The sequence below is a fragment of the Urocampus carinirostris genome, chromosome 19, assembly GCF_059441175.1.
Source record: "Urocampus carinirostris isolate Australia breed hairy pipefish chromosome 19, RoL_Ucar_1.0, whole genome shotgun sequence".
NCBI classification, from domain to species: Eukaryota; Metazoa; Chordata; class Actinopteri; order Syngnathiformes; family Syngnathidae; genus Urocampus; species Urocampus carinirostris.
This window is the reverse complement of record NC_142367.1, coordinates 14,761,423-14,788,895: the sequence shown is the minus strand read 5'-3', so window position 1 is coordinate 14,788,895 and position 27,473 is coordinate 14,761,423. Positions and strand designations below refer to the sequence as shown.

The following is a 27,473-nucleotide window of genomic DNA, read 5'->3' as shown; positions in this document are numbered from 1 at the left end:
CTTGCCCTCATGTAGGTTTTAGATAAGGCGATGGTTTCATAATAGTCGATAGTTTTCAATAATCTGTGGTCTGCCCTTTGAGACTCTTTGTGATTAAGGGCTATACAAATAACCATGACTTGACTCTTTCTTTTTCTATATTTTCCCCTTTCTATTTATCTCTTGTGATTTCTCTTTCTCACTCTTTTCTTTTGTCTATTTCTCTTTTTGTTTCTATTTCTCTCTTGTTTGCTCTCTTTCTATTTCTTTCCATCTTCCTTTCATTTCCTCTCTGTCCCTCTCTTGCTCTCTCTCTCCCTCCCTCCTTCTCTCGCTCTTTTTATCCTTCTCTCTTTCTGTTTCATCTACTAGTCTGACCCCGAGGAGTTTTTATTCTACCATGTGCCCATCCCCCTGGATTTTCTCCATGTCATTTGACCTTAGTTTCTAAGGTCTTGGTTTCCTCGAAAACAACCCATTAAACAACATAATAAGCCACACGGTTATAAAAAACGATCAAACAGACATAAACTGGATCGTAACCCGAAAATGGAAAATAGGGAATTAGTGGCCCTCAACCTCTCATTGATCTCCCCCAGTTCCTCCTGAGAGCACACCTCAGCGCCCAACAAGTTAATAACTCTCGAACCGTGGCCCAGAGTTGGCACTCCAATCTTTTTAATCTACACCGCCACGAGCCAATTTAAGTCGGGCGGCACTAAGCAATCAGACATCTTCTTCCGCAAAGGACACCTTCCTTCACGTCCTCCCTCCCCACCCTCCATGCGAAGACCATCTCCGTGGAGAATCGATCTCTCTGGTAAATAATTCATTCATACCGAAAACGGTCAACCGGGAGGTCATTACATCTCCCCTGGGAGAGCCAACTCATTATTACCTGGAAGGCAGCAGCACGACGCTGTAGGTTCTTTGAAAATAAAGAATATTTTTTTAACCAATCAATGGCCATAATCCTAATCTTGATCTTCTCGGATCACTTTTACTTTTTTATAAGCTTGTCTAAATCACACAAGGTCGAGGTCAACTTAAACACAGGGTTCGTCCACCTTTTTCAAGGCCAAATTCAAATACTTTTTGAGGATTGTCAAAACCAATTTACCATTTTCTCAAGTGCCGTTATTACAAAAAAAATTGGTGTGAATCTTGTATTTTGCAGTGCCACAAGCATCTGCGATTTTCAGAAATTGAGTAAATATATTTGTTTTTCAGACAAATCTCTGACCATATACTGTAGGTGTTGGGTAAAATAATGGTAATATGTAGCTTACTTTTTCAGTTACAGGAAGTTCTTTCCATTACAATTAACCACTGAGAAACGCTATTTTCATTTTTTGCACTGCCCATAATAAATGTCCATAATTGATACGCAATCCTTGCACTATGACACATTTTATACTGCCCTGTTTATGAGTAGCATGCACCTCTTCCGCTGGGGGCGATGACGCCTTACAAGACATATAAGCAGGCTTGTGGATAAACATGCAAATATTTCACGCATTTAACTAAAATCCAAGCACATTTGAAACCTTGAAAACACAACATTAAAATTCAAGCATTTCCGAGGGTTTCAAGCACCCGTATGAAACCTGTTAAACAACAGGCTGCTGAAATAATGGGCAAGTGCGATACCAAGTAACCTAACCGTGGTTGATACTAATGTTGGCTGCGCTAGTTTTACAATCATGGACTAGATTTTAAAAGGACAGTGTGTATTATTTGACCAAGAGATGTCGCTTTTTGGTGTAGGCCAACTGAAAAAAGTGCTAAAAAGCACAAGGAAGAATACGAAATAGGGAACTTCAAAGTGACCAAAACACACCATTTTATTTCTCTTTTTTTTGCCCAGACTTTTTGAGGTTTTTGGGTACTCCTAGCAGCAGGATGGCGGACAAAGACGTCATTATGGCATTGTTATAAAAAAGTACAAAGAGTTTTATTAAAATCAAAATTTGCTTTAAAAAAAGTTTGTTTTAATCTAATTAAAACCATTATTTTCAAAAAACTAAATTCAACAAATGGGATTTACAAAAAAAGACAACTGTAACTCCTATTATCTCCTTCCCCGTGTTTTTTCACCTATTGACACGCGTGTGATCGCTGCACTAATTTGACAAGTCAGTTGCTCCTAGCATTAAAACAAGCCCACCTCAAAGACACGAAAAAGGAAGCACGAAATCCTGCAATGGCAACCTGCAGAAAACAATTAATTACCGGTCCATCACTACGACGTTAAAGGAAGACCCTCTTCAGCGGCGCTGACGGCACCTAGCTAACGTTTGAGGGAAAACGTCGGCCGCGCTATCATTAGCGGGGGGCTCTGATCGCGAAGTGTGCTGACAGCACATAAAAAAAAGACGTTTTTCTGTCAATTCATCCTCCTATTCACGACTCAACAGCAAACTTCTTCTTAGAACCGTCAGAACAGTGGTAGTCAACATCAAAAGTGGAAAAGAATGAAGCGTGTCGTTAGCGGTGGAAGGCAGAGGTAAGGGAGGATTAAATCATTTAGATGCCGCCGTGGGAGTGAAAATTGCTGCACCTGTCGAGGGCGACGGAGGGAAAAACAAGAAGGTTCGATCCCCGCTTTTACCATCTCCCCCCTCCTATGTGATCTTCCCTAATGAGCCTACAGGTGGCAGTAAAGACAGAAGGCTCGTTTGACGGTGTAAAACTGGGGTCGGGAACGTATGGCTTGTGAGCCAGGTATGGTCTTTTTTCATGAGTACATCTCGCTCTTGGTTAGTATATAGGCCATGCTACGCAGTAAATACTTAGTTTGATCCAGAAAATATAGGGCCAACAGCAGTTTACATGGTGTTTTACCAACATACTCCGTTTTGGCTGTACGTCTCGATGGAATAATGTTAATGGAAGCTCATTAAAGGACTTTTATGATGAAAACCCACAGTACAAACTGTAAACACCCGCAAACGCCAGACAAGAACCCAGAGCAATTTAATTGGGTGAATAGTATGGGGGGGGCGGATCTTTGCACTCATCTCTTGCAAAAAAATTAAAACAGAGACTAATAAAGTGGTAGAAAAAAAGAGGGTAACCCATCTTTTGGGGTGTGTCTTTAAAAAAAATGGAAAAGGACCAGATTTTATTTTTATTAATCCACAATTGTAGGCGTTGTTTATTAAAAGAAAATCTGGTGTGGGTTTCTTTAAATAATTTAAACACATTTTCAGGGTTATTTTTTATTTTAAAGAGGCTTATTTTGAGTTCTTCATTCTAGAATGTGTAAAAATGAAACATTAGTGTAGAGATTTAAACTTGTGCAACAATATCAAAAGAGATCTGGTTTTAAATTTGAACGTTGTCAACTTTTTTTTTTTTGCGTAATCACGACCGTCACCTCTGCCCTACAGTGTACCTGCAACAAATTCTTAAGTATTTTGGGTGATTATAGAGTGTTGGGCCACCAAAGTAGCAATAATCGAATAATCCAGTTAACATATTCAATGCCAAACATTCAAATCTTTTCTCCCCGTTTTTTGTGAATAAATGTGTTTAAAAAATATACCCCCTCCTCCGTGATTGAGATATGTAGGGTGCGTTACTACTTGTAATGTAGCCTGAATGATAAAGCACAATACTGAAAAAGAAAGCTCAAAATATAGATCCAGCATGCCTCGGAACAGAAAATCAGGATCCATGCCCTGAACCAAACTGAGTTTGAAATACCTGCTTTAATACTATCCTTATTTTTAAACTGTCGTTATGAATTCACCTGCTCAGCTTTGGTATGAATCAAATTTGTATTAAAAAAAAACGCAAATTACAACTCACCATATTTTCCGGACTATAAGGCACACACAACTATAAGGTGCACCTTCAAAAACATTCCTCTGTAAAATATATTTTATATATAAGGCACACCGAGCTATATTCAAATAAAATACATGAAGAGCAAAAGTTGTATAAAAAAATTCTGAAAATAAAAATCATTTTATAAAAGAAGTCTACAACTTAAATAAATTCATTCATTTATAAACAGTTACCGCAAATAGAAGCATTTAGTTGTATTTTTCCCATATTTCTGGTCTAAAACGCGCTCCACATAATAAGGTGTTCTTCGCAATATCTGGCAACTTTGGGGTTTTTAGGTGCACGTTATTAACCGGAATTTTTTTTCTCTTGAACTGAGTTTTTGCATCGTTTCCTTCCCTTTGGAACAAACCAAAAGAAACTGACTGATAACTTTTTTAACCCCCCCGCAAAACACAATTAAAAATTATGATGTCCCTCTGTAATCTCCCCAGTTGATTTTATGTCCCTCTCAAACAGCGCCGGCTTATCTGTCCTGTGTTTACGCAGAGCGCCGACAACGTCAGACGGCAAATACGCCATAAAAAAAAGACGTGTTTGCCCAAGCCCTCGGACCGTTAAAAGAGAAGTCGGGCGCCTCGGTTTCATGCAATTTTGCTCAGGAGCAAAATATGGAGCGGCAACCTCCGTGTGTGCGTGTTTTACCGTCGTTGCCCTGGCTCCCTTCTCTCTTCAGCATCTGCACCGCCCCCACGTACTTCTTCAACTGGACCTTCAGGACCTCATTCTCCCTGCACAAATAGACCACAGATATCACATAACCAATAACGGCTAATAATAAAAGAGGTTGTGGGCGCGGTGTTGGGTGGTATGGAGGGTTTCATAAGGCCACCTCTGCTTAATATTCTTACAGGAAATCCATTAGTTACAAGATGAGTTCCAGACTATGTTCGTAACATCGAGATCAACGGGTGGGAAAATTGCAAACATTCCATGGCATATACCGACATGAATAGAAATTATTCACAATTGAAAAAAAAAAATCTTGCACTATTGATTATGCTAATTTTAAATGGTGCAGGATTTGAAAACTCAAAGCCGCAAGCATGAATTTAAACCAGGAGATGGCAGCAGGGTATCACGATTTGTGTGCATTTCTTAATTGCGCTCGAACAAACTTCTTTTTTCATGTTTTTGGGGGTTTGTTCCGCCCCGAACAGCTTTGATGAAAGTAATATAAAAGCAGACAGGTGTAATGGAAAATTAAAAAAAAAGGGTTCTTTAAACTCAGTTGGGAATTGTTAACACTTAATAAAGAAAATATTTGACTTTCAACTTTTTAAGTACACCTTTCAGATTCAGATTCAGATCTACTTTATTGTCATTCTAGTACACGTGTATACAGAACGAAATGTCGATGCATCTGACCCCCACAGTTTCCTTGAATGTACAGATATAAATAATGTTGTATTGTATTTTGGCTACGTATAGTATTTTACCATAGTGCCGATAGTGCAAGAAGAGTAGCTAACCAGATGTGCAAAATGGGCAGTCAGGTTAACAAGTCAGGTACACAGTAACATTAACACTGTAACAATAACGCTGTAATTACAATAGTGCAGAGAGCAATGTGCAAGGAGTGGCAAGCTATAAAAAAAAACTGCCAGTAGTGCAAAAAGTCAGATTAGCAGCCGTTTAGATTTAAGTTAACTATATGTTAGATTGACCATTTAACAGTCTAATGGCCAGGGGGACTAGACTATTGCGGAGCCTGGTGGTCCTGCACCGCACACTGCAGTACCTCTTCCCAGAGGCTAGCAGAGTGAACAGTCCATGATGGGGGTGAGAGGGGTCCCCGGTAATGTTTTTAGCATGGGATAGGCAGTGCTTCTGGCCAATGTCCTGAATGGAGGGAAGTGTAGTCCCGATTATTTTCTCTGCTGTCCTCGTTACCCTCCTCACACTACCCCAGTCGGTAGCGCTGCAGCCTCCACACCACACAGAGATACAGCTGGTCAGGATACTCTCTATGGTGCCCCTGTAGAATGTAATGAGGGAGGGTGGGGGCAGGTGGGCTCTCCTCATCCTCCGCAGGAAGTACAGGCGCTGCTGTGCCCTCTTAACCAGTGATGCAGTGTTCACGGACCAGGTGAGTTTGTTTGTAATGTGCACCCCTAGGAACTTGATACTGCTGACAACCTCCACAGCCTTGTTGTTGATGCAAATGCACATCACGAAAAAGGAAGGGAGAAGGAACGGAAAACGAGAATAAAAGGAACCATGCCAGCCGGTCTACACTCAGTCCACGCACGGGCCGAAAAATTGGCACATTGCAGACACATAACTAGAGCCCTTAAGGTCCCCAGTGAATGCATCCATATCCTAACACTGCGACGGCCGCAGGATACTCTTGCCGAAATGCGCTTGGTGAATTTGTGACCGGGGCGGTGGCGTGCGCTTTACTTGGGCTTAGTAAGCGAGGTAATGGCCGCCGAACGTAGGGCTCTAAGCCTGAGCGGGAAAGCGGTACAGCCTGCGCAGAAAGGCTCAGGGTGGGCCCCTCTTCACTTGTTCCAGTGGGCGGAGTGACGGCCGCCTAGCGTAAGGGCTATCCCGAGCGTGACGGCAGGCCGGCCTGCGTGTTCGGGTCTTGAACTACTACCTTAGTTTTTTTTTTTACTAGATTTAAACTTTTTGTAATTTAATTCCGTAGTTTTGAGTAAGATAACAAATATAATTCTAGAAATGAGAATAATTGATTTAAAAAAAAAATAGCATAATTTACTGGTATCTGCCATATTAGATACATTTGCCCATTTCAAACATTGTTTTCCTTTTATAATGGGGAAAAAAATACTGATATAGTTTTTTTAAAGAGATCACATTTACTGCCAGTGGGGCAATCATTTTTGGGGCAATGTAGTGAAAATATGGATGAATTCCATAACATCATTGAGCAAAATCTTCGGTAATAGTTTTACATCTTACTTTTGCAGAGAACAAAATAAATTGCAAATTACTGCATAAATTCTGACCTCATTGGAAGGAAATTGTAATTAGCTAAGTATTATTTTCTAGATTTCCTGTATTTTCATTTATTTTTGTGTGTATAAAATCTGAAAAAATAACCTTAAAATGAGCAAAATTAACTCACACAGAAGATGGAAGACAGTCGTTTAACTTCCAAGACAATCGTTTACCATGATAAGAAAAGTAATATCTAAATTTAGCAAAATGTGGTAATTGAAATATCAGGCATGGTTTCTTACTTTAGGGATATTTAACTAGAGAAATAGGTTTAAGGGATTCACAAATTCTAAAACAAACAAAATGTTAAGAAAATAATATATTTTGCAGAATATCCATGTATATGTAATTGGTATATTCCAATTATTTTCCAAGATAATGCAGTCTGTCTCGTCTTAGACTTCCTGAGCTCTAACGTCATGTGACGCAGACCAACACCCTCTTACATGTAAACTAGTCGAAAAGGATTTGTTTTAAGCCAAGTTTTGGTAGTTTTTGTGGAGAATGGCTAAGCGTTGTGTCGCAGGTGGGTGCAGGAATGGTACAACAAATGTCGAGCAGCCCAAATGGGGCAACCTAGCAAAAATAACACACAGAGCTAACATGGGCTAAATGAAATGAAATGAAATGATCTGCATTTATATAGCGCTTTTCAAGTCAATGACTTCCCAAAGCGCTTTACATTGTGCTTCACATTTCCCAATAGCGGCCGTGATCTGTGCAGCCATGTAAGGCGCTAACCTGCTTATTGGGGGTATTGGGGTTTTTAGTGTCTTACCCAAGGACACTTCGGCATGTAACACGGACAAGCCGGGATTCGAACTGGGATCCCTTAATCCTAAAACGATCGCTCTACCTCCTGAGCTACTGCCGCCCCAAATTAGCCAGGGCACGGCCAGCTAGCTGGCTGCTTCAGATCACGAACCGGGACCGAATGGCAGAAAAAAACTGGAAGCCAGCTGACCTGAAACATGCAGTAAGCAGCCAGGATAACCACAAGCCATGGCAGCAAAAAACATGAACCCAACCAGGAGAAAAAACATTGAGCACTGCTAGCATAGACCAAACAAAACTGGAAGCCTTCAGGAGCCCGCACTTTTACTGGGGAGCTATCCGAAAAATATTATAATAATTGAAAGACAAGCGGCAATACATGAAATGCACGCTGAACACGACGGCAGGTAAAGCTACCCAAAGCAGCTTTTGAAGGTTAAAGAACGCGCCTCGGAAAAAACAGTCAGAAGTCCCCCAACGGCACGGTAGGCGAATTTCCAATCAGTCCAGGTGAAAATAAGCGCTATGCATGCGCTTATTACTACAATCGCTGTTTTTCACCAGGACACGCCGTTTGTTTTGCTTCCCGATATCACTGGTGACGTCACAGCTCTAGGGGGTATGAAATCAAACCTTTCACTTTGAAAATTGTTTTTTTGGAGATCCATGGCGCGTATGGAGCATATCTGCATGATTGTAGGAAAGGACAATATGTTTTCTGTGCCTAATTGTAAAAAAATGATATTTTATAATCCCTTTAAAGAAATGCACTACAAGAGATTTTCCCCAGTGATTTAGGATCTAGTATCAGTATCCTCACACGCCGCTTTCTCATCTCTACAGAGCGGGATGAAGCTTTGCACTCAACAACAACGACAACCACATGATGAAGGTGCCGTATCAGATTCAGATCAGGAGGCTTCTCCTGCTACCGGATACCATGGAATGTGGGGTAGCAAATACCTACCCTAAAAAAAGGCCTGGAGTTGTAGGCACAGTAAGGCTGTACATGCCCAAAACACACTACATGAAGAGGTGGAACTAGTTTTAGTATTTTATTAATGAATAAATAATACTTAAAATATCAAAAAAATAAAATTTTCATTGTAAATATTGTTTCCTTTGTGTGCCAGATACAGAAAATTCAAACATTTTCCATTGAAACATGTCTGACTTTGGATGTGAGTGGCTCTATGAGGATGGAACCAGTTTATTAACTAGCCAACCCAAAAACAGTGAAGGTCTGAGTCAGTCTCCTTTTTAATCAACATCACTGAGGTGGGGAGCAAGGAATCTCTTTAAGAGCGGCAGGAGGCAAAACATCATTGACACGGCGCTGAAATCAATCAGAGTCGGACACAGGCTTTCCGCCCTCCCAGGTTCCATTCAATGTTTTTTGTCTTGCTTAATTCTCCACGGGTAATTTTTGGTGCGCTGCTTATCGGACCTCATTCCCCGCCAACAAAAGGCGCATAGACTTCCAGCATGGCCTTTATCGGACCCGCCCACAGTCCCGTTCCGCCGTGATTAAATTATCTTGAATACACATGCCGCTTAACACAGATATTGGAATGAGTCTCATTTCACGGAGAAAGTCTGGTGATAAGATCTGTGGGAAGATCTTATAACTTGTAGCATTTAAATTAAAACACTCATTCAGAATCCAGAAGGTTTCACATTGGATTTTTATGGTCTAACCATTCCGGTTTTGAAAAAATGTTTAGAGTCCAAACATTTAGTACCAAAAACGTTTTAAAATGTCTTAAGACTACAACCATTCAGTACCAAAAATGATTGATGACGTTTTTTTTCCCCAGAGTCTAAACAATCAGTACCAAAATTATACCATACTCTCAGGACTGTAAGGCACAGCTGAAACCCCAAATTTGGACAGAAACTTTAAAGGGCACCTTATAACCTGATGTGCCTTAAGTATCGCAGAAAACGGTGAATAAGATTGAAAATGCATACAGTAGTTATCGGTTTGCATTAACATACAAGGTTTTTACATACATTTTACTGTATATTACAGGGGTGGGGAACAAGTTTGACACAAAGAGCCGACATTTTTAACTGTGAGAGTCAAAGAGCCACACCACGCACTGACCTGCCATGACAGACAGACACACACAAACACACACACAATTAAAAACATTATTTCCCATAACACACTCCTCTCATTTTGATACAAGTATTGTTCTTGTGTTGATTTCAAGGAAAGTGTCCACCCTCAATACACACAAAAAAACTAAACATGAAACAAGGCAAAGAGCCACGGTATATAGAAAATATGATGAGGCAAAGAGCCGCATTCTTATTGGCCAAGAGCCGCATGCGGCTCTAGAGCCACATGTTCGCCACCCCTGGTATATTAGCATATCTGAGCAATGATTGTGCCAAGATTGATCAAATCAATACACATCACTGAATTTAAAAACTAAGAATTGGAAAACATTGTATGCAACGGTAATTTAACCTGGTCAGTGGACGTGAGAGCGCCATCGCTTTATCACTAGACCTACAGTAAATACGACACACCACAAGGCATTAGATCTTATCTCATGATCACACCATTTTTACTGACAGTCCCAAAAACACTGATTTGCAAAGTGCATTCTGATAGGTTAAACAGGCACTCCACGTCTTCACCAACAAATGTAAGAGAATGGATAAAAAACAGATTTCAAACTATACAAGCTCTTTAACGTATGTATACATATTGAACAGAGAAGTTATTGATGCACACGCGAATAAGTGGATTGACTGTAACCTATCAGAATGCACTAGGCTGGCTGTTGCTGGCACCATGAGTAAAATTGTGATAATGTAATAAGCTATATTGCCTTTTGATATGTTATCCATATCACAAGTGGTCTATTGGTTAAGTGTCAGCACTTTGACCTCCAAAACGCGGGTTCGATTCTTATTGCATACAATCTTTTACAATTATGATCAGCGACTTTTTGACTGATCAATCGTTGCATTAATATATATATACTGCAAGTGTTTACACTTGCCCACACACACACAGTAGCGCTTACTTTCAATTTAATGCCATTTATAGTCTGGTGCACCTTATGTTCGAAAAATATATGACAAGACTATTATTTTGGGGGTGTGCTTTATAATCCAGTGCTCCTTAAAGTGCAGAAAATAATTTCACAGTTACGCATTAGGCTATCTTCTAACTTCGAAAACTTGCATCTTCATCTTAGACTTTCCAGAAACTTGCATCCACTAAAAACTAATGTCTTCTTACGCCGAAAGTCAGCTTTTATTTTTCAATGCTGAAAACAAGTAGTCTTTTTCAATAATTTTGCCCATTACCTTTTTATGAAATTTTGGCCTGGTGTTAATCTTGGATACGCAGTCTAGAAAATACAATAATTATTTTTGGATTTGTTTTTCATTCAGTGGATTTCTTAACCAACGACAAATCAAAGTTGAGCATAATACAAATTTAGTAGGAGGCAAAACGAATAAGACAGCAATAAAATGCCCCTCGGCGTGGTGGGGTTCCCCATTAAAACGTTGACATTTGCTTTGACAGGATGACAGCCAGCGTAAAACATTTAATGGCAGCCCACTATTTTTTTTATTCTGTTTTCAGGTCCCGTTTGATCCGATAATCTTTTATTAACAGCAAACGTCCCCTTTTGTGAATAAACGATTATCCAAAGAAACAATACTTAAACTGCTGCAGTCTCACCGTGGTTGTATTCGCCTTTTCTTTTGTTTTTGAGGTACTGGTCTAATACTGAACTTGTTGTTGTCAAATTATTGAACCATAAAAGACTGAAATACCTTCTGCTGATGTAACGCAGACTTGCGCTATTCAAGACACAGCTTTAGACAAAGCATGCAGATGGATCACAAATGTGGCTAACAGAAAAATGGAATTAACTTGCCCCCAACTTTAACATGTAATATTTCTGGTTAACGCGTTACCTCATTTAGTGCCATAATGTATAAATACATTTTGGGAAGCATTGTCTCTTAGTGGCAAAACGTATAAAAAAAAAATTTTTTTTTTAAAAAGTTTTATTGTTTAATTAAAAAACAAATATTGTAAACCAATTGACTCAGTTCATCAGTGAGTATAAAGCTTCAGCGAATTATTTCATTCCGAAAAATCACCATTAGATGACAGGAGGGGCTTTGATCAGATCTTTGTCCATACATCAAGGAAGCCCCCACTTTCTCGTGTTGCTTCTTGTATCCAGCGAATGAGAGTAAGCAGGCAGCCCATATGGCGCAATGAAGTAGTGTGGTGACAAAAGCGACGGCATAAGTACAGTGGTACCTCGTTCTACAATTTACCCAGCTTACAAATGTTTCAGTATCGGAAGTTTGCGTCAGACAAAAATCTTCTTTGTTATATTATCATTTCAAGTATTCAAAGTTAGTGACTATACCACTAAAGGTTTGCGCAAGGAAGTAACAACAACATCCTACATGATTATCAGCTAGGTGAGACCCTTGCAACCCCCATGCATTAAATCGCTAAATGGCTTAGTCCAATAATTCATTGGTTGCAGCCACTAGAGCTCGGTTTATTTCCGTCTCAAATTTATGCATCCAGCGACCAAACTGGCGCAGTGAGTGGAAAAATGTTCCAAGACATTTAATTGACTTTTTAAATTAGATTGTTTTTCTTCAGTTGAGGTATCTTTTTTTGTTTTGTTTTTTAACTGTTTTTGACTAATAAAGCTTCATACTGTACAATAATGTCATTCTTTGCATTTCTTTAGCCTTATTCCTCATTATTTATACTATGTGGTATAATTCTGAAAACTGACTGAACATCAGTGTACCTACAGTATAAGGCAGTTGCAGTTGATTTAATGGTGGTTTGGTTGTGGGCGATGACTTTGGAATGGATTAATCCCGCTTCAATTAATTTCAATGAGAAAACGTTTTTCAATCTACAACGGTTACATTATACAACGTCACTGCCGAAACCAATTGAATTTGTAAATAGAGAAGTAGAGGTACTATTATACAAATAATTAACGCTTTAAAGCTTTTTTCTTCGCAAAAAAGACAACAAAGCCCGTCATTGTTGTGTCAGAGGGGGATGACCTTGCCTGTACATCAGCGATCGTCATGATGATTGAAATCGTAAGATCACGTCACAGGAAACACTGGGCGCTGAAAAGTTCTTGCATGGTTCATGACATACTCTTCAATTCTACCAATAGTCGTTATTATTCCACCGTATAGAGAGGCATTGTGGCAGGTGATGGTAATGTGATGAGAAGTTGTTGTGATAAGAGAGTGATGAGCAACAAGAGTATGAGTATGGATGTTAAGAGGGGACTGTATGAGAGTGTGATTGTGCCGACTGTGTTGTATGGTGCAGAGACATGGAGCCTGAATGCAGATTTGAGAAGGAAATTAAATGTTTTGAGATGAAGTATTTGAGGAGTATGTTAGGAGTGACAAGATTGGATAAACTGAGAAATGAAATTGTGAGGGACAGAACTGGAATAGTAGTGGAACAGAGTAAGCGCGTGGACAAGAGAGTATTTGGTTGGTTTGGACACATGGAGGGGATGTATGAGGAGCGAATGTTGAAGAGGATCTACAGAGCAGAAGTAAATAGAAGGAGAGCAAGAGGAAGGCCGCGATTGATTTGGATGGATGGTGTTATGAGTGCACCGCAGGAAAGAGGTCTAAATATAGTGGAAAATAGAGCTCTTGTTGGTGATAGGAATGAGTGGAGAGATGTTGTAAAAGGATAGTGGGATGTTTAGATGTGTTCTAAGGGATGGGAAGGCACCTGTATGATGCGGCAGGGGTAAACCAGTGAATGCTGTCGGGCCCTGCTGTTGAACAGAAGAGTGTGTAGTGTCACCTTGACCCGAGTGACATGGCCGCTTTCTTGTGTCCCATTTCATCAGGAGGGACGAAAGCATGACCAACTTGCGTGCCGAGGTGCTCAACTTGTTTGGGTGTTTGGGAATTTTGGTTGGCCATGGTCAAAAAACATTTTTTGTGTACGTTTTTTGCTACTTTTTCCCTTTTTTTCAATTTTCTTTGTTTTTGTGTATGTGTTTGTCTTGCTGTCGGTCACCCCTCTCAAGGGATATGACCAGGGTAGATAGTAGATAGATAAATTACACCATATGGAACAGGCTAGCAGTGAAGTGTAGTTGGAATTTTATTTCTATAAATGGAGATTTTAAGTCCAACTTTTTGTCGCATAGCAGAATGTTGAATGAGAGTATGTGTGACGTTAATTAGTGGCACGGTGCCATTTTAGCTATAGTTAAGTCCTTGCCTGGAGCACTGTTCTTGCAGACTGTCATTGCTCAGGCTGCATGAATTTTGACCCGCTTACCCAGTCAGTAACCGGAAAAGAATATCTCCCGTTTTTTTTACACAAAAACAGATATTAATCAGCGTTTATTATTGTCTTTTTAGAGAAACATTCATGTTTGTATCTTTAAAGAAATCGCCCCCCAAAAAATTGAATAAATACTCGAAATTCAACTACTTGTAATAAATGCCAAAATCCCTTTTAGTTGCATTTCTTTTTTAAACCCCAGCACTTGTTATTATTTCTGCATCTCTGAGTCATCTTATTGCACACCAAACACAGCTTGGGTGAATTTATTTGGAGGTAATAACCGGAAAGTACAAAGACACCTTCAGAGATGCAAATCAAAGACTAATGCACACCAGTTGCAATTTACTGCTCATTTACCAGAAGGAAAAATACTTTTGAGTACTCCTGACCTTCAGTAAAGACATTATACATGAAAAATCCCTGATTCATCAAGGAATATTTATGTCCTTTAAGCTTCTTTGACTTTCTAAGAGATAACAAAACTGAAATCTTACAAGACTGAAAGTGTTTGTACTGTTTATCTTTTGCAATTCATTTTCAGTCTTAAAAATTTGCAAAATGACCTACTATCTTTTTTTTTCCCCCAAAAAAAACTGGGGGGACAAAATAAAGTGTATGGTAAAAAAAAAACATTAGATTAATATACCGATATAATTTACCTTTCTAATCCTTTATCATAATCATTATTATATTAAAAAGTCAATAAGAAATAATGACAAAATAAAAAATATTAGAATATAATATAACAGGGTTATGCACATTATCAGGTAATTTTGTGCAAAAAAAAAAAATCAATTTTACAACATCTTTAAATTACTTTTTAGTAAAACAAAAGAAAATGCAAAATTGTCTACCATCGAAAGGCTTGAGACTGATAATTTGCAGAGATTTTTGCCAAATGTCCTCGCCATAAATCAAATGCACTATTGTTGCTATTATATTTAAAAATCCATAACAATAAATATAAAATAATAACATATAATATCAATACTATAATTAGCAAAAATTATTAATGGAACAATAAAATAATTCCAATGTACATGATGAGGTTTTGTTTTGTTTCTCCAATCTAACTATTTTTAACTTATTTTTTCTAGTAAAACACAGAAAAACAAATCTTAAAACAAGCAATTATCTGTCATTGAAATCGTTGAAACGGATAATTTGCTGAGATCATAACTAATGTCTACTACACTTGGAGAGTGGCCGTGGGAAAATAAGTTACTTTGCACGTTATTTAACATCAGCCCACCTAAAATCAACATTAGCTGACGTTGGGAATGAGTTCAGAATCTCAGTGTGTCATAGTTCACATGTTTTTTCAATAACTCGCAAAAAAACCTGTAGATTGTGTGGTACGTATTGTGAATAACAACAGAGAGGTAAAAACAACCACAAAAAATCATGCATTGGCCATCGCCTTCTCCCTATAAACGCTGCAGACAGCTCCCGTCCTCCATTCAGCTGCAAGCTGCTTCTTGGCCGGTATTTATAGCTGCTATTGATCGGGCCAGATTTGGACCGGTAGAGAAAAGAACCGCTTGAGATTTAGCCACTGACGACGCAATGGGATTTGTGGGTCTCCAAGTTGCACGGCCGAGGAGGAACCCCTTCCCCCTCTGTCCCTCGCCTGCTATTTCTGCTCCATTAAGATACACCGTGCGAATGCGAAAATCATCGCATATTAAAAAGCTGATGCGTTGGCTGGTCACTAGAAAACTGCTGAGATAGAGCGAGCTTGAGCCTGGAAAGTGAACTAAAAATGCACAAAATTAAGAGTGCACTTGGCTATATCTAATGCGATTAGGGCTGGATTTACACTGAGCTCAGACAAAATATTGAACAATTGAATCCTTCTACAATCTCTGCTGCTTTTACTAATACTCAGCAGCTTATCTGAAAGGCAAGTTGCAGCGGCAGACTACCCCGTGTGGCAACCGATCAATGAGTTGAGGAAACCGTTGGATTTGGACGTCCTTTTAATAAAAGGAAGCAGCGGGAGGGGATGTACTGAAAGAAAAGACCTATTGAAACGTGGGAAATCTGAACATAGAGGGAACAACGATAAAGGAAACATTTGGACGCCCCCTCCTTCCCAATTCATTAAACCAGAGCTTCTTTGACATCAATCGATTCTTTTCGAGAAACAAGTGTGCGTGTGCGTGTGTGAGGTAAGACGCAGAAAACCTGATCGATACCATCACTTCAATGCCAAAGACGTTTTATTCAGTCTTTTTAAAACAGAGAGTCGACACCCAATAACTAGAATTATCGTCTACTGCTTTGTTTTCCTTTTTTTTGTTTGTTTTGTTTTTTTTACATTTGCCAATTTAAATTCGCTTTAGAAGCTATGCAGTTTTAAAATTACAGAGAACGGCCAGCAGGCAGCAGCACTTTAGATTAATTAAACAGAACGTTGCAAAATACAATGATCCTTTGTTTTTTTTCATGGTGCGTTCGTCGGCGCGGTGCATTCCTGGCTAGTGCCCAGCAGTTGCCTTAGAATTGGTACTGGAATCCGACTGATTAATTCAAACAAAGTGCCCATGTCGGGTGTTGATGGAATGTGATTTCTTGCTGAATATCTAAATGAAGAAATTCACTAAAGAGCAGGTAACCAGTTGAGTAACTCAATGTTAACCAATTGGAATGGAGAGCACAACGCTCGATGAGAATCTGGGAAGTAGCAAAACCGCAATATAGCAAGGGATCACTGTCCTATTCTTGTTAAATCTACTGAAAATTAGTATTTTTTAATACATTTTTGGACTAAAAGCAATAAACATTTCAATTTTAGAAAATCGTTAAGCTATTTTTTTAAAGACAAGAAAAAAACTTCACATTAAGACTAGATGATAACTATAAATAAATATAAATAGCTTTCTATAGTAATTTGTACTCATACCTAATTGTATTCCCGTATAATTTTTTGTTAAGGTTCAAACCAGGTATGAGAATACATTAGTTGCAGTCGTGCTTTTTGGTGCGAATCATTTGAACATCAATACCCATGTAGACTGTTAAAAAAAATCATACATAAAAATTAAACAGAACGAAAAAAACATCTTAAACCAGGTAATGAGTTGAGAATCTCAACATAGAAGTATGAAGCTCGTAGCTGGCATTCTGATCTTCTGATCTGATCTGGCTTTCTTTGGCTGATGTAACACCAAGTGTTTTTGTGTGCAGGATTCACTCACTTGAAATATCAGGAACGCTCTAAAGCAAGCCTGAAATCAGTGCCATGGTTTGATGTTCGTAAAAGCCTCAGTCGCTTTATGACTAACTTTGAATGTGAGCTCATTCACTACCTAAATTGTTTTTTTGGCAGTTCAAGAGACTTAAGCACAACTCCGAAATTTGATTTTGCTAGTTTTTTTTAACAACCTTAAAGGAACATCACCTGGCAAGTGCCTGGACTTTGGCAGTGTGTCTCTCTTCCAGCTCAGCCAACTTATTCTTCAGCAGTTCAATCTCCTGCCTCAGACCAGCCGAATGTTCCATTTCTCCATCTAAAAGGCTACGAAGAGACCTACCAAAAAAACAGAGTGGCACGTCTGATTATATTGCATCAGACGGGTCAATATATACAGATTAAAATAGTAGTAGCCTGGAATACTATATCATGATCACAATTTCTTTTAAAGTCACAAATTCTGATCAACTCCAGACATTGGCTCTTTTCAGCCGCTTCAAGTGTATCCAGCTCTGTGGTCTTTTTCTGTTGGTCATGGGGTTTGACGCAAACTTTCATGTCCTGTTGCTGGCTGAAAATCATCCTTGCACAAGCAGGGAAATATAGAGGCAAGCTTTCGAATGTTGCCAAATGGTATCCATAAGACATCTGTAGTGTGTCTATAGCTCCATTCCAAGTTACAATGACCTCCAGTGGTCCATCACTTTAAATGTTAGAGGAAATCGGATTTTCTACAAACATGCTCATCGAGAGCAGAGGTCCTCAACTGGTTCGACTTCAGCACCCACTGTTGCACCCAAATTTCAAGCAATGACCCAAATCAAGAACAACTTTCCACTTCCTAAATTTATGGGAAGGAAAGGATTGTACAGCTTAAACCAGAGATATTTTTTAAACAAATCAAAATGACCAGCAAAACCAAAACAACTTCAAGTACCAAAATCTGGCATATAAGCCTACATCGCACATAAGCGCCACCCTAAAACTGCTTTAAAGATGCCACATACTAAAAGAAATTCAAAAAATATATAAAATGTGTACCTAAACCATGCTACTTATTAAATTATGTACATAATAAAGATTAATATACTGGTAAAAAGCTGAAAATATATAACGTATTTCTAACCATCTAGCAGAGCTTCGATGGCACTCGTATACCATTTTCATATTTTGCATTTATTTTCATTTTTGAGTCAAAAATGTGTAATTTATTTTCAATTTTCCTTCCCCTAATCACCAACTATCTTGGGACCCATCATGGGCATAAAAGGTAATAAAACCAATAAAATTAAATCAAACAAGATGTGGTCCCTTTCGAACACCATTTAGACATTGTTGAACAGGGAGAAGAGCTTGAGCAGGGCATTATCTCTATCTACTGTTGGAAAGTGTAATGACCCTTTGTTTTTTTCTTCTCTCAACATGTATAAGGGTCCGGGACTCGCTTTTAGGTCCCGACGCACAAGTTGAGAAAGACTGATCTAGAGGGTACCGTCTTCAAAAAAAAAAATGGCAGACACAATTTGTCCTCTTTCATCTATGTAAGGGGCTCCTCTACTAGTAGTCATCCTCAAATGATTAAAAAAATCTCCACCTCCATCAAGCTGTATTCCAATAACAAAACAATATAACTGATTTGGTGCGTGTTAAATGAGCTTTGATCCGAGGCAACAAAAACGAATCAGTTTGTGGCAAAGTCAGCATGAAAATGCATAGCCTTGATACAAAGAGAGGTATAATAACGGGAAAGGTTATCCGATAGCTGCCGCCGCACTCAGCATTGCAGGCGGCAGATAAGGCGTCCATATATCCTCCACATACCCGTTTTGTTCCTCCAGCTCGTCCTTCCTGTTCATCATGGCCACAATGGCCTGGCGCAGCTCCGCTGCAAGGGACAAAGTACGTGTCAGGACTCAGAAACATTTTAAACCATGTAAGTGTATGCTAAAACATCTTAGGTTTATTATTTAACTATATTTTTAGAGTGATTTTTTTGGGGGCAATAGAAAATACATTATGTGAGTATTATACATACATAAACACACACCATGGCTGTTCACTTGTCATCTGAAATGTTTAGATTTTGTTGTGAATATTTTTCTTTATCATAGTCACTACAGACATTACATTTGACTTTTTTAGAACAAATACTCTCTGGATTAACTGGACTGTGTACCAATATCAAAATAGATGGATACCAAATGCAAATACCATTGATACCTCGTCAAATAATCCACTATTCCACTGGTGCTTTTTCCCCTCTGTTGGCCTTTTTTCTAACGGTACTGTAAAAAAAATTTCCTTTTCTCTTCATTATCCAAATCCATAAAAATCCAGTATTTAATAGTTTTTCCAATACATGGGAAAAAATTAATTGAAATTTGTGGCCTACGTTTTTTAACAATACAAACATGAATGGAAAAAGTAAATAAATTACCAAAACAAAAATAAAATCAGTGATAGTAATAGCTTCCAATTTGAAATAGATCCAAAACAGTTGCAAACAACAAACTGCATTTTTGATACCATGGCAAATTATGATCCAAATTGTCAGGAAAAAAATATTCAGTGGATACAAATGCAGAAAAATACAGGAAAAAACTATATAAATTACATTAGAGCTTCCAATTTAAAACACATCTAAAATCGAGTCCTATTTTAACATCACAGTTAAGTATTGATACCTTGTACAACCATTTTGTCAATTTTTACCAATTTAAGAACATCGTTTGAACAGCTTGACACAAACGTTTGAGTATTGTGAGATCTGTATCGCGATACACATCCACCTGTATCATGATATCAAATTATTCGTTATTGTTAAATAGCTGCAACTATGAATGCAGATGCAGACCTCAAAGTCCACCTCAATATCTAGAAATAACCGTGAAACAAGAAATTAACTTTCCAGTTCAGTTTTTAATTTTGCTCGCTAAAAATGGGGGGAGAGACCACTAGCTTGTCCTCATAATTAGAGGGTGTCCGCATCGCCCCAGATACAAGTAGGTCCCCTCGCCACTCAGGGTAGGAGTGCCAAGTTTGTCTCTGGGGTAGGGCGTAGGAGGAGGAGTGTGGTGAAGAAAAAATAAATTAAATGTAGGGAGGCCTCAACATCAGCCATGTAGAAATAAAAATGACCTTAAGCCAGACCACGTGTTAGCAGCAGGCCCTGCAGACAGGCCCCACCTGATTGGAGCCAGACTAGCCTCGGTCCTCGCATAAATGCATGTTTGCGAGGGAAATAACGCTTCAGCTCGGCCATATATTTAAAGACAGTCTTTAAAACGGGGGCTGTACGTCAAACGGCACACTCAAGCACTTACACTTAAAGAATAACATTAGCAAAGAATTTTTCTGGCTTCACGCATTAGGTAGCCCATAACCTCCACTTTAATGGACAGCTTGGACTAAATACGAGTCAAGTGCCGGATGATCTTGACATTTTCCCATAGTGATTTTCCTGCGGATGCAGCATACTTCCTGTTGCTCGTCACTCTGGTTTTCATTCATACTAAGAAAATGTTCAGTCTTCAGCAGGGTTTGGAGGGTTATTTAAAAAATGTTATCTGATATAATTACTAGTTACCTGTTTAAAAATGTAAGCAGTAACGTGATGTGAATACCTAAATATTACAGTAATATAACCTAAATACTTTCAATTACTATGGATTACTCCAATACCAAATATGCTAAAAAAAATACAAGAAACATTATATATATATATATATATATATAATTACAAAACGTTAAACATAAATCAGCAATGTAACCTTGAAAAATAATTGGAGGAAACCAAGGTTGGTTAGTTGCTTGCAGTTCTGCAAATATAAGTGCTTAAATTTTAACTTTGTTGTATCGTTAATCAAGCAAAAATAAAACTTTATCACAAAGCAGACAAGATATGCTCAGTTTTAGTTTACATCAAGAGACATTAAAGACCCAATATATTTTCAAACATACAATTTTTTAAACATACTAAATTTACAACAAACTCTGGGTTGTCTTGTGTCCAAGTTCAACTTTTACTTGTTTCAGGTGGGGATGCTACACCTCTTGACTATATTCAGATTTACTACGCAAAGTAGAACATTCTCACAATATAGTAATCATAGAGCGATTTTTGACACCAAATTTCAACAAAATACAAAAAGACAATCATGTTTTCTTAATGTCACTGATTGCATCTCTAGCGTGAAACTGCGCTGCCCTCACCAATATGCAGGCTCCCGCCAATTCAACAAAATGAGTGCTAGATTGAAGGGAAATAAAAGTACAGACAAAAAGAGAACTGCTTTAACCTGGAACACAGAGTATGAGTTGTCAGTCTGTAAAATTTGCCCCGCATCTCTGTCTCTCTAGTGTCAGTGATTGAAATTATGATGGACACAGTCAATCGGCGCATTATGTATGTATAAATATAGTTTTAAATTAAATTGTATTCCTTCAAAGTTATCCTTATTTTAACTAAACGTACCCGCAATTTGATTCAGTCTTTTTTTCTGTAACTGTAATGGAATGAGATTACATTTTTTATCCTAATAACATAACGCCATTAACATGTATTCTGTTATTCCCCAGCCCTGGTCTTCAGTGACCGTAGCGTTCGTCTTGTCAGATTTTTTTTGATACAGCATTATTGGGATATATTTAACAGAATACAATTACAAATAAACAATTTTTTCAACCTAGCGTATAAGCCTATTTGAAGTCTGCGTACCACGAACTGCCAATTCATGAAAAAGTGTGACTTATAGTATTCAATATACGTGTAGGTTGTCGGGTTTTTTTTTGTTTTATTTTGTTTTTATACATGTAAAAAAAAAGTTCATTTAATTATCCATTCATGTGCATGAAATTGTTTTGTCAAGTATCTTCCTGGGTATATTCCAGAGACAGCCGTACTAAAAAGAACTAAGAAGAATACAATCTATGCAGACTCAAGAGTGACCAAACTGCACAATATTTCTTAATTTTTTGGTTTTCAAGGTTTTTAGGTACCCATAGCAGCAAGATAACAAACTATTATGTCAGCTCCCTCTAGGTGAGGCTCATGTTATTTAGAATAAATGCAAATTTCTTGACCTGAGGGTATTTTTAAAAATGCATTTTTATATTTATTAGTTATGTATTTTTGCTTATTATTCAAATCAATGTTAGCTCTTTTTAACCAAGAGTAAGCAAAAAATCATTCACACTATCCCATTAGGGGTAAAAATTCAGTGTTACTTACCTACAATGCACATTTTAACCTTTTTGTAATTAGAAAGCTTTGTGATATTAAAATTACAATCATTACATTACAATGTGGATTTAATATGGATTAACTCATTCACTGCCAGCCAAGTTAAAATAGATCTACGGCTTCTATGGCAGCCTAGCTAAAATGGATCTTTTACATCTAGAACTATCTACGGCAGGATGAAAAGATCTCTTTTATCCATTAAAAAAAAAAAACAGCTCAGGCGTATGAAATGTTACAGTTTGTAATGAACAATATACTAGGTCAAAAAAAGCGAGTGATTTGAGTATATCACTCGTTTTAGAATGACACTCCAGAGGACAAAATTGCATAAAGTCAGCATGTCGGAATTGTGGAATGTTATAAATGAGCTCATTTTCTCTTAGCCTGTCGAGCCGTGGCGTCATCCGCAGAGATTGTTTTATTTCCCATGACAACGAGCAGCTTGGCGATTCAGCTGTATATATGGGATGTAGGGTGAATAAAAAAAGGAAAATACACTTATTGTTGTTCTCTCCATCTGTCTTGTAGCTTTTGGAAAATGTGTCATTCCAATGAACAGCTTAAAAGAACCACACACGGCTCGTCAAGTGATTGGCATTTTTCTGACTAAAACCGTCGACATTTGAAATCTTGCAGCTGCCATAAAATGCAACAATTTCATTTACAGGCGCTACTAAATTGAGTTGAAGCTGCTTTACTGGTAAAACAGTGCCACCAAGTGGACACAATGCTAGCTCTGAAGTGGGATTTTTTTTTCATACAATAACATTAATTCAACAACGTAAAAGGTTAAGTAGCAAATCTAAATTCATTACAAATTAAATTTCAAAAAGTGACCGACCTTAATATCATATATTTTCACAGTTTCCTTAACCGACGGGGTCATAGGGGCACCACTCCCAGTCATGTGTCTTGGGCAAGTACAGCCTGGGGGCACCTGTTCCTCTCCTGGCCGTTTTTTTAGGGAGGGGGAAGGGGTTTTCAGTTGCCTTACCACGTGACACAAGTACTAAGTTTTAATTATTAGACGTTAAGTCAACCACTAAATGATCTGCCCTTGTATAAGGCCACTGAGTAATTTCAGATACAGTGGTACCTCTACTTATAAAGGTCTCTACGCACATAAATTTCAGGTTACGGAGTACCTGAATGGGAAAATATTGCCTCTAGTTACGAAGTTAAAAAGACAGTACAGAACGCGCTGCTATTCCCAAACATAAATAAACTGGATAACGCTTCAAATCTGCCTGGCAACCAATGCGCATGCTGGCTCCCAGCATGCTCTCCGAGTCACCGTGACAATTCAGAGTTCACAGACGAGGAGGAAGAGGGCTTCTGGCAAGATAGCTTGGACGCAGCCATCATTCAATCATCCGAAATGAAAGAAATCTTAGCGAAATTCCACCAAGTCTCAGAATTCGTGGAAAAGAATCACCCGGGAAAAGTGTTGACAAGTCAGGCCATTGCTACGTCTGCCTCGCGTATTTACGATGGATTGTCAAAAGCAGACGTCATTGGATCAGTTTTTAAATGAACCAGAGGCAAATAGGTATATTTTCATTAATTACCTTATTCTTAGTTTTTTTTTACATTATTTGCCTCTCGTTTTAATCTCGTTAATGTGCGGAAATTTAATTTTAACACGTATTTGTTTCATGATCTGATGCTCTTTTATGGTTCATTTAAAAAATATCATACCGTACTTTTGCCGGGCTTGGAACGAAATAGCGCATTTACAAACAAAATGCGTCTCTTACGAAGTTTTCAGGCTACAAAGCTACTCCCAGAACGAATAAAATTTGTAAGTAAAAGTACCACTATATAAATCAAAGGCCAATTTCAAAAATGATTTTGGAAGAACTGATCATGTGTTTAAATACACTGTTTTTTTGTTTTTTTTTTGAAAAAATATCAATGATGCATCACTGGTGAGCAATTTTCAGAACCGGTGCGCTGGCTACTCAGCTGCAGGGGCATCTGGTGCTCGGAAGCACCACGTTAGTGACCCCTATTCTTTTTCTCCACTTTCATTACAATTCTATTTTTTTTTTAAGTATTGTGTATTTTATCATTTTTTTACTGTGCATTAAATAGCAATTTGTTATTTGATAAACAAGGTTTTAAATTTCAATTTTGTACTCATTCAGGGGCAAAGATGCTTTATATCGACCAACAATTCAGTACCAGATACTAAAGAAAATGTTAAGGGTTTAAAAGTGTTAATAATTTATTGCATAAAACCGTCAAACATGTCGATGTAAAATATTTGTGTCAGCTCCAGTGCAGGGTAAGCTGGATGACAAGACTGACGTCACTCACTAGCTCACTCAATTTAGTGCTACTCAGTGGGACAAAAACTTTAAAAAAAAAATAAAACATTTATTTGAATTTGAGGCAAAAAGCTGAACTATCATACCAATAGTCAATACTATAAAAAATTGTAGGTACATTTTTTTTTATTTGTTTTACAAAGTGGAATCCCTACCTAAGGTTTGTCTAGCTGTTATGCTGCGCTCTGTGCCACTGGTTTTCATTCGCAGTATATTATACAGTGTCATCTAGTGGTCAAGTATTACAAAATGGCACCACTACAGTACCAAATATTTTACCAAAATAGACCAATAATACACCCAAAAAAATAAATCCGACTGGAGTATAAAAGACTATATGCAGCTGACTTCACTTTGTGGGAAAATTTTGAGAAATATTTCGCTAAATAGTTTGGATACTGACCAACTGTCATGGAGTCTGGAAGAGCAGATGTCGGCAGAGTGCCACCGAGCTGAGCCGGCAGCGCAGGTGGACTGGTCTCCACACTAAAATACAACAATATTCAGAATTGACACTTTCAGTTTTGAGGAACAGATTCTCTAGCGTGCCTACTTCAAAATTGGTCGTGAACCCTCGCCGTCTTCCGCCGGCTCCGATGATCCGCGTTGAGTGGGAAAGGCTGCCGTGTCTTCCACAGAGTTGACTGAAACGTGAAAACTCAGCGTTGAGATATTTAAACATAATTCTGACTGTTCTGAACAATACCTGGCTGAGGGGCATCAGGGATAATGGGGATAAAAATGTCCGAGCTGCTGTGGTCCAGCAGCACCTGCACGGGGCTCCATGTGGACACGCTAGATAGACTTCCTACCAATATCCTAGAAATGAAACAATATGAAAAGATTTTTTGGGGAAACAGAATCAATTGTCTTTTCTATATTGTGTAAAAAATCATGGTGTAGCATTCTGCACTGATGGTCAATTGTAATTGAGTGTTTTTAATATTCAAAAATGGTTATTTAGAAGGATTGAAGGGAGTAGGTACACTAATAATATGCGATCAAAAACCACCTGTGATGGTTCCTATACTTTTTCAACAATAAGCTGATACTAACGTCATACTTAAAGCCCCAGTGTGTAATATGTGACCACTAGATGGCACTGTATTGTCAAATGCACATGAAACCAGTGCACAACATAGCAGCAAGATGACAGACTGTACATTAAAAATCAAGGGGTACATTTATAGATTTCTAAGCCTATAAAGCATTTATTGTTAAAATAAACTAAAGGGGACTTTATTTGTTGTCCTCGAGAGTCCTGCCTAATTCAACTACAGTGATGTGAATTTAGGGTAGGCAAGTGAGGTGGTGCCTCAACTGTCATAAAGGAAATATAACATTGAAAATATCTTAAATTCTTATATTTACTCAGTGTTCAAGTCCTTTCTCATTTAACTGCACAATGTTTTATTCTATTCTTCACAATTGCTGTGACTTTGGTTATTTTGGGGGTTTCTATTTGTCAGTTTAGCATGAAAATGGTGAAAGAAAGAAAAGGCCCAAACGCCAACCAAAACCTCAAAAAAGATGAAAACAGAAGACTTTATTCGAAAGCCTCTAAGAAATGTACGTACTTGCACACACAACATAAAGAGCATGACAGAGGCTGCAATGAAGACACGAGCCAGGAAATGGTGGCATCGAGTAAAAAAATATTGCCCTTTCTATGCTGCAGTTTGTATACTATTTTGGAAATAAATGCAAATTTAAAACGAAACATTTTAAATGTTGCCTATCAAATGATTAATTAGCTGTACAATAGCTTAATTCAATTTAAGATCTGACTGTGCCTAACCAGGCATGGACATCATTGCACTGAACTGTTAAGCTCTCAAGGACCCATGTTCCCTTCCTCGCCATTTCAAAAAAACTCACCTGTCATTACTTCTCACGTCCTCCTGGATTTGAGCTCTGCGTTTGTATTTGCCTTCCTCCTCGTCCTCTTCATCCTCGTTATCGATGCTCTTTCTATCCAGCAATGGGGACATAGAAACCGGTGGAGTATGGGAGTGACAGGGCGACCCAACCCAAGACGGAGCGGGGGCGTCGCCCAGCCCGTTTAAGGACGGCGACTCGGGAAACAACGGATCCAAGGGATTGATCCCTTCCTCCAAGCTGCTCTGGACCGGGCGAGCATACCGGGTCTTGAAGTCGTCCTCGGTCTCATCTTCATCCCCTCCATCCAGATCATCGTCGAAGGAGATGATGTTGGTGATTTTTTTTTTCTTCCGCCGCTCTTTCCTTATACCAGAATCTGGGGAAATGAACGAAAGAGGGGCAAAGTCCACTTTAGAGCTGCAAAAAATGCTTTATTTTATTTTTTGAATAAATCGATAAATGTTTTTTTAAACAAAATATTAATTTCATACTCTTTATTCAAAGATTTTAGTGCACAAAACAAAAGAATATTCTATAATACAAAACAATAAAAAAATCCATATGTTTATCAAATCATTTAACAAACAAATACATGCAAATGTATGCTATACAAATATGCAAGATACTCATTTCCTACATCCTTATCCAAAGATCATATTACATTTGGACTCAAACAAAAGAACAATACATTTCCTTTTATGAGTAGCAAATGTATTTCCCAAAAAAATGTCAAAAATGTAAACCCGCTTTTCAAACTTTTGTCAAGGAATTTTTTTTTGTTAAATCTTCCAATATGATTATCATTCCCAATGTGCAAATAATCGAAGATGAACATAGGAATTTGCCTGGTGTTGAATTAAACACGTCATTGTTATTTTTCTTCAACTTCATTTATTCCAT

At 38.2% G+C, this 27,473-nt stretch overlaps 1 protein-coding gene across 2 annotated transcripts in view; it reads right to left on the bottom strand.

The window, feature by feature from the left end:
* snx29 (sorting nexin 29) overlaps positions 1-27,473 on the bottom strand; it is a 106,201-nt gene that overhangs the window by 66,565 nt on the left and 12,163 nt on the right. For both annotated transcript variants that reach the window (XM_088323376.1, XM_088323375.1), the window contains exons 8-14: positions 26,571-26,949; positions 25,399-25,511; positions 25,246-25,336; positions 25,096-25,178; positions 18,942-19,005; positions 17,328-17,456; positions 4,477-4,562 (exon numbers count right to left, since the gene is read on the bottom strand). In XM_088323376.1, coding sequence (XP_088179502.1) covers positions 4,477-4,562; positions 17,328-17,456; positions 18,942-19,005; positions 25,096-25,178; positions 25,246-25,336; positions 25,399-25,511; positions 26,571-26,949 — 945 coding nt within the window. The remainder of the gene's footprint in view (positions 1-4,476; positions 4,563-17,327; positions 17,457-18,941; positions 19,006-25,095; positions 25,179-25,245; positions 25,337-25,398; positions 25,512-26,570; positions 26,950-27,473) is intronic.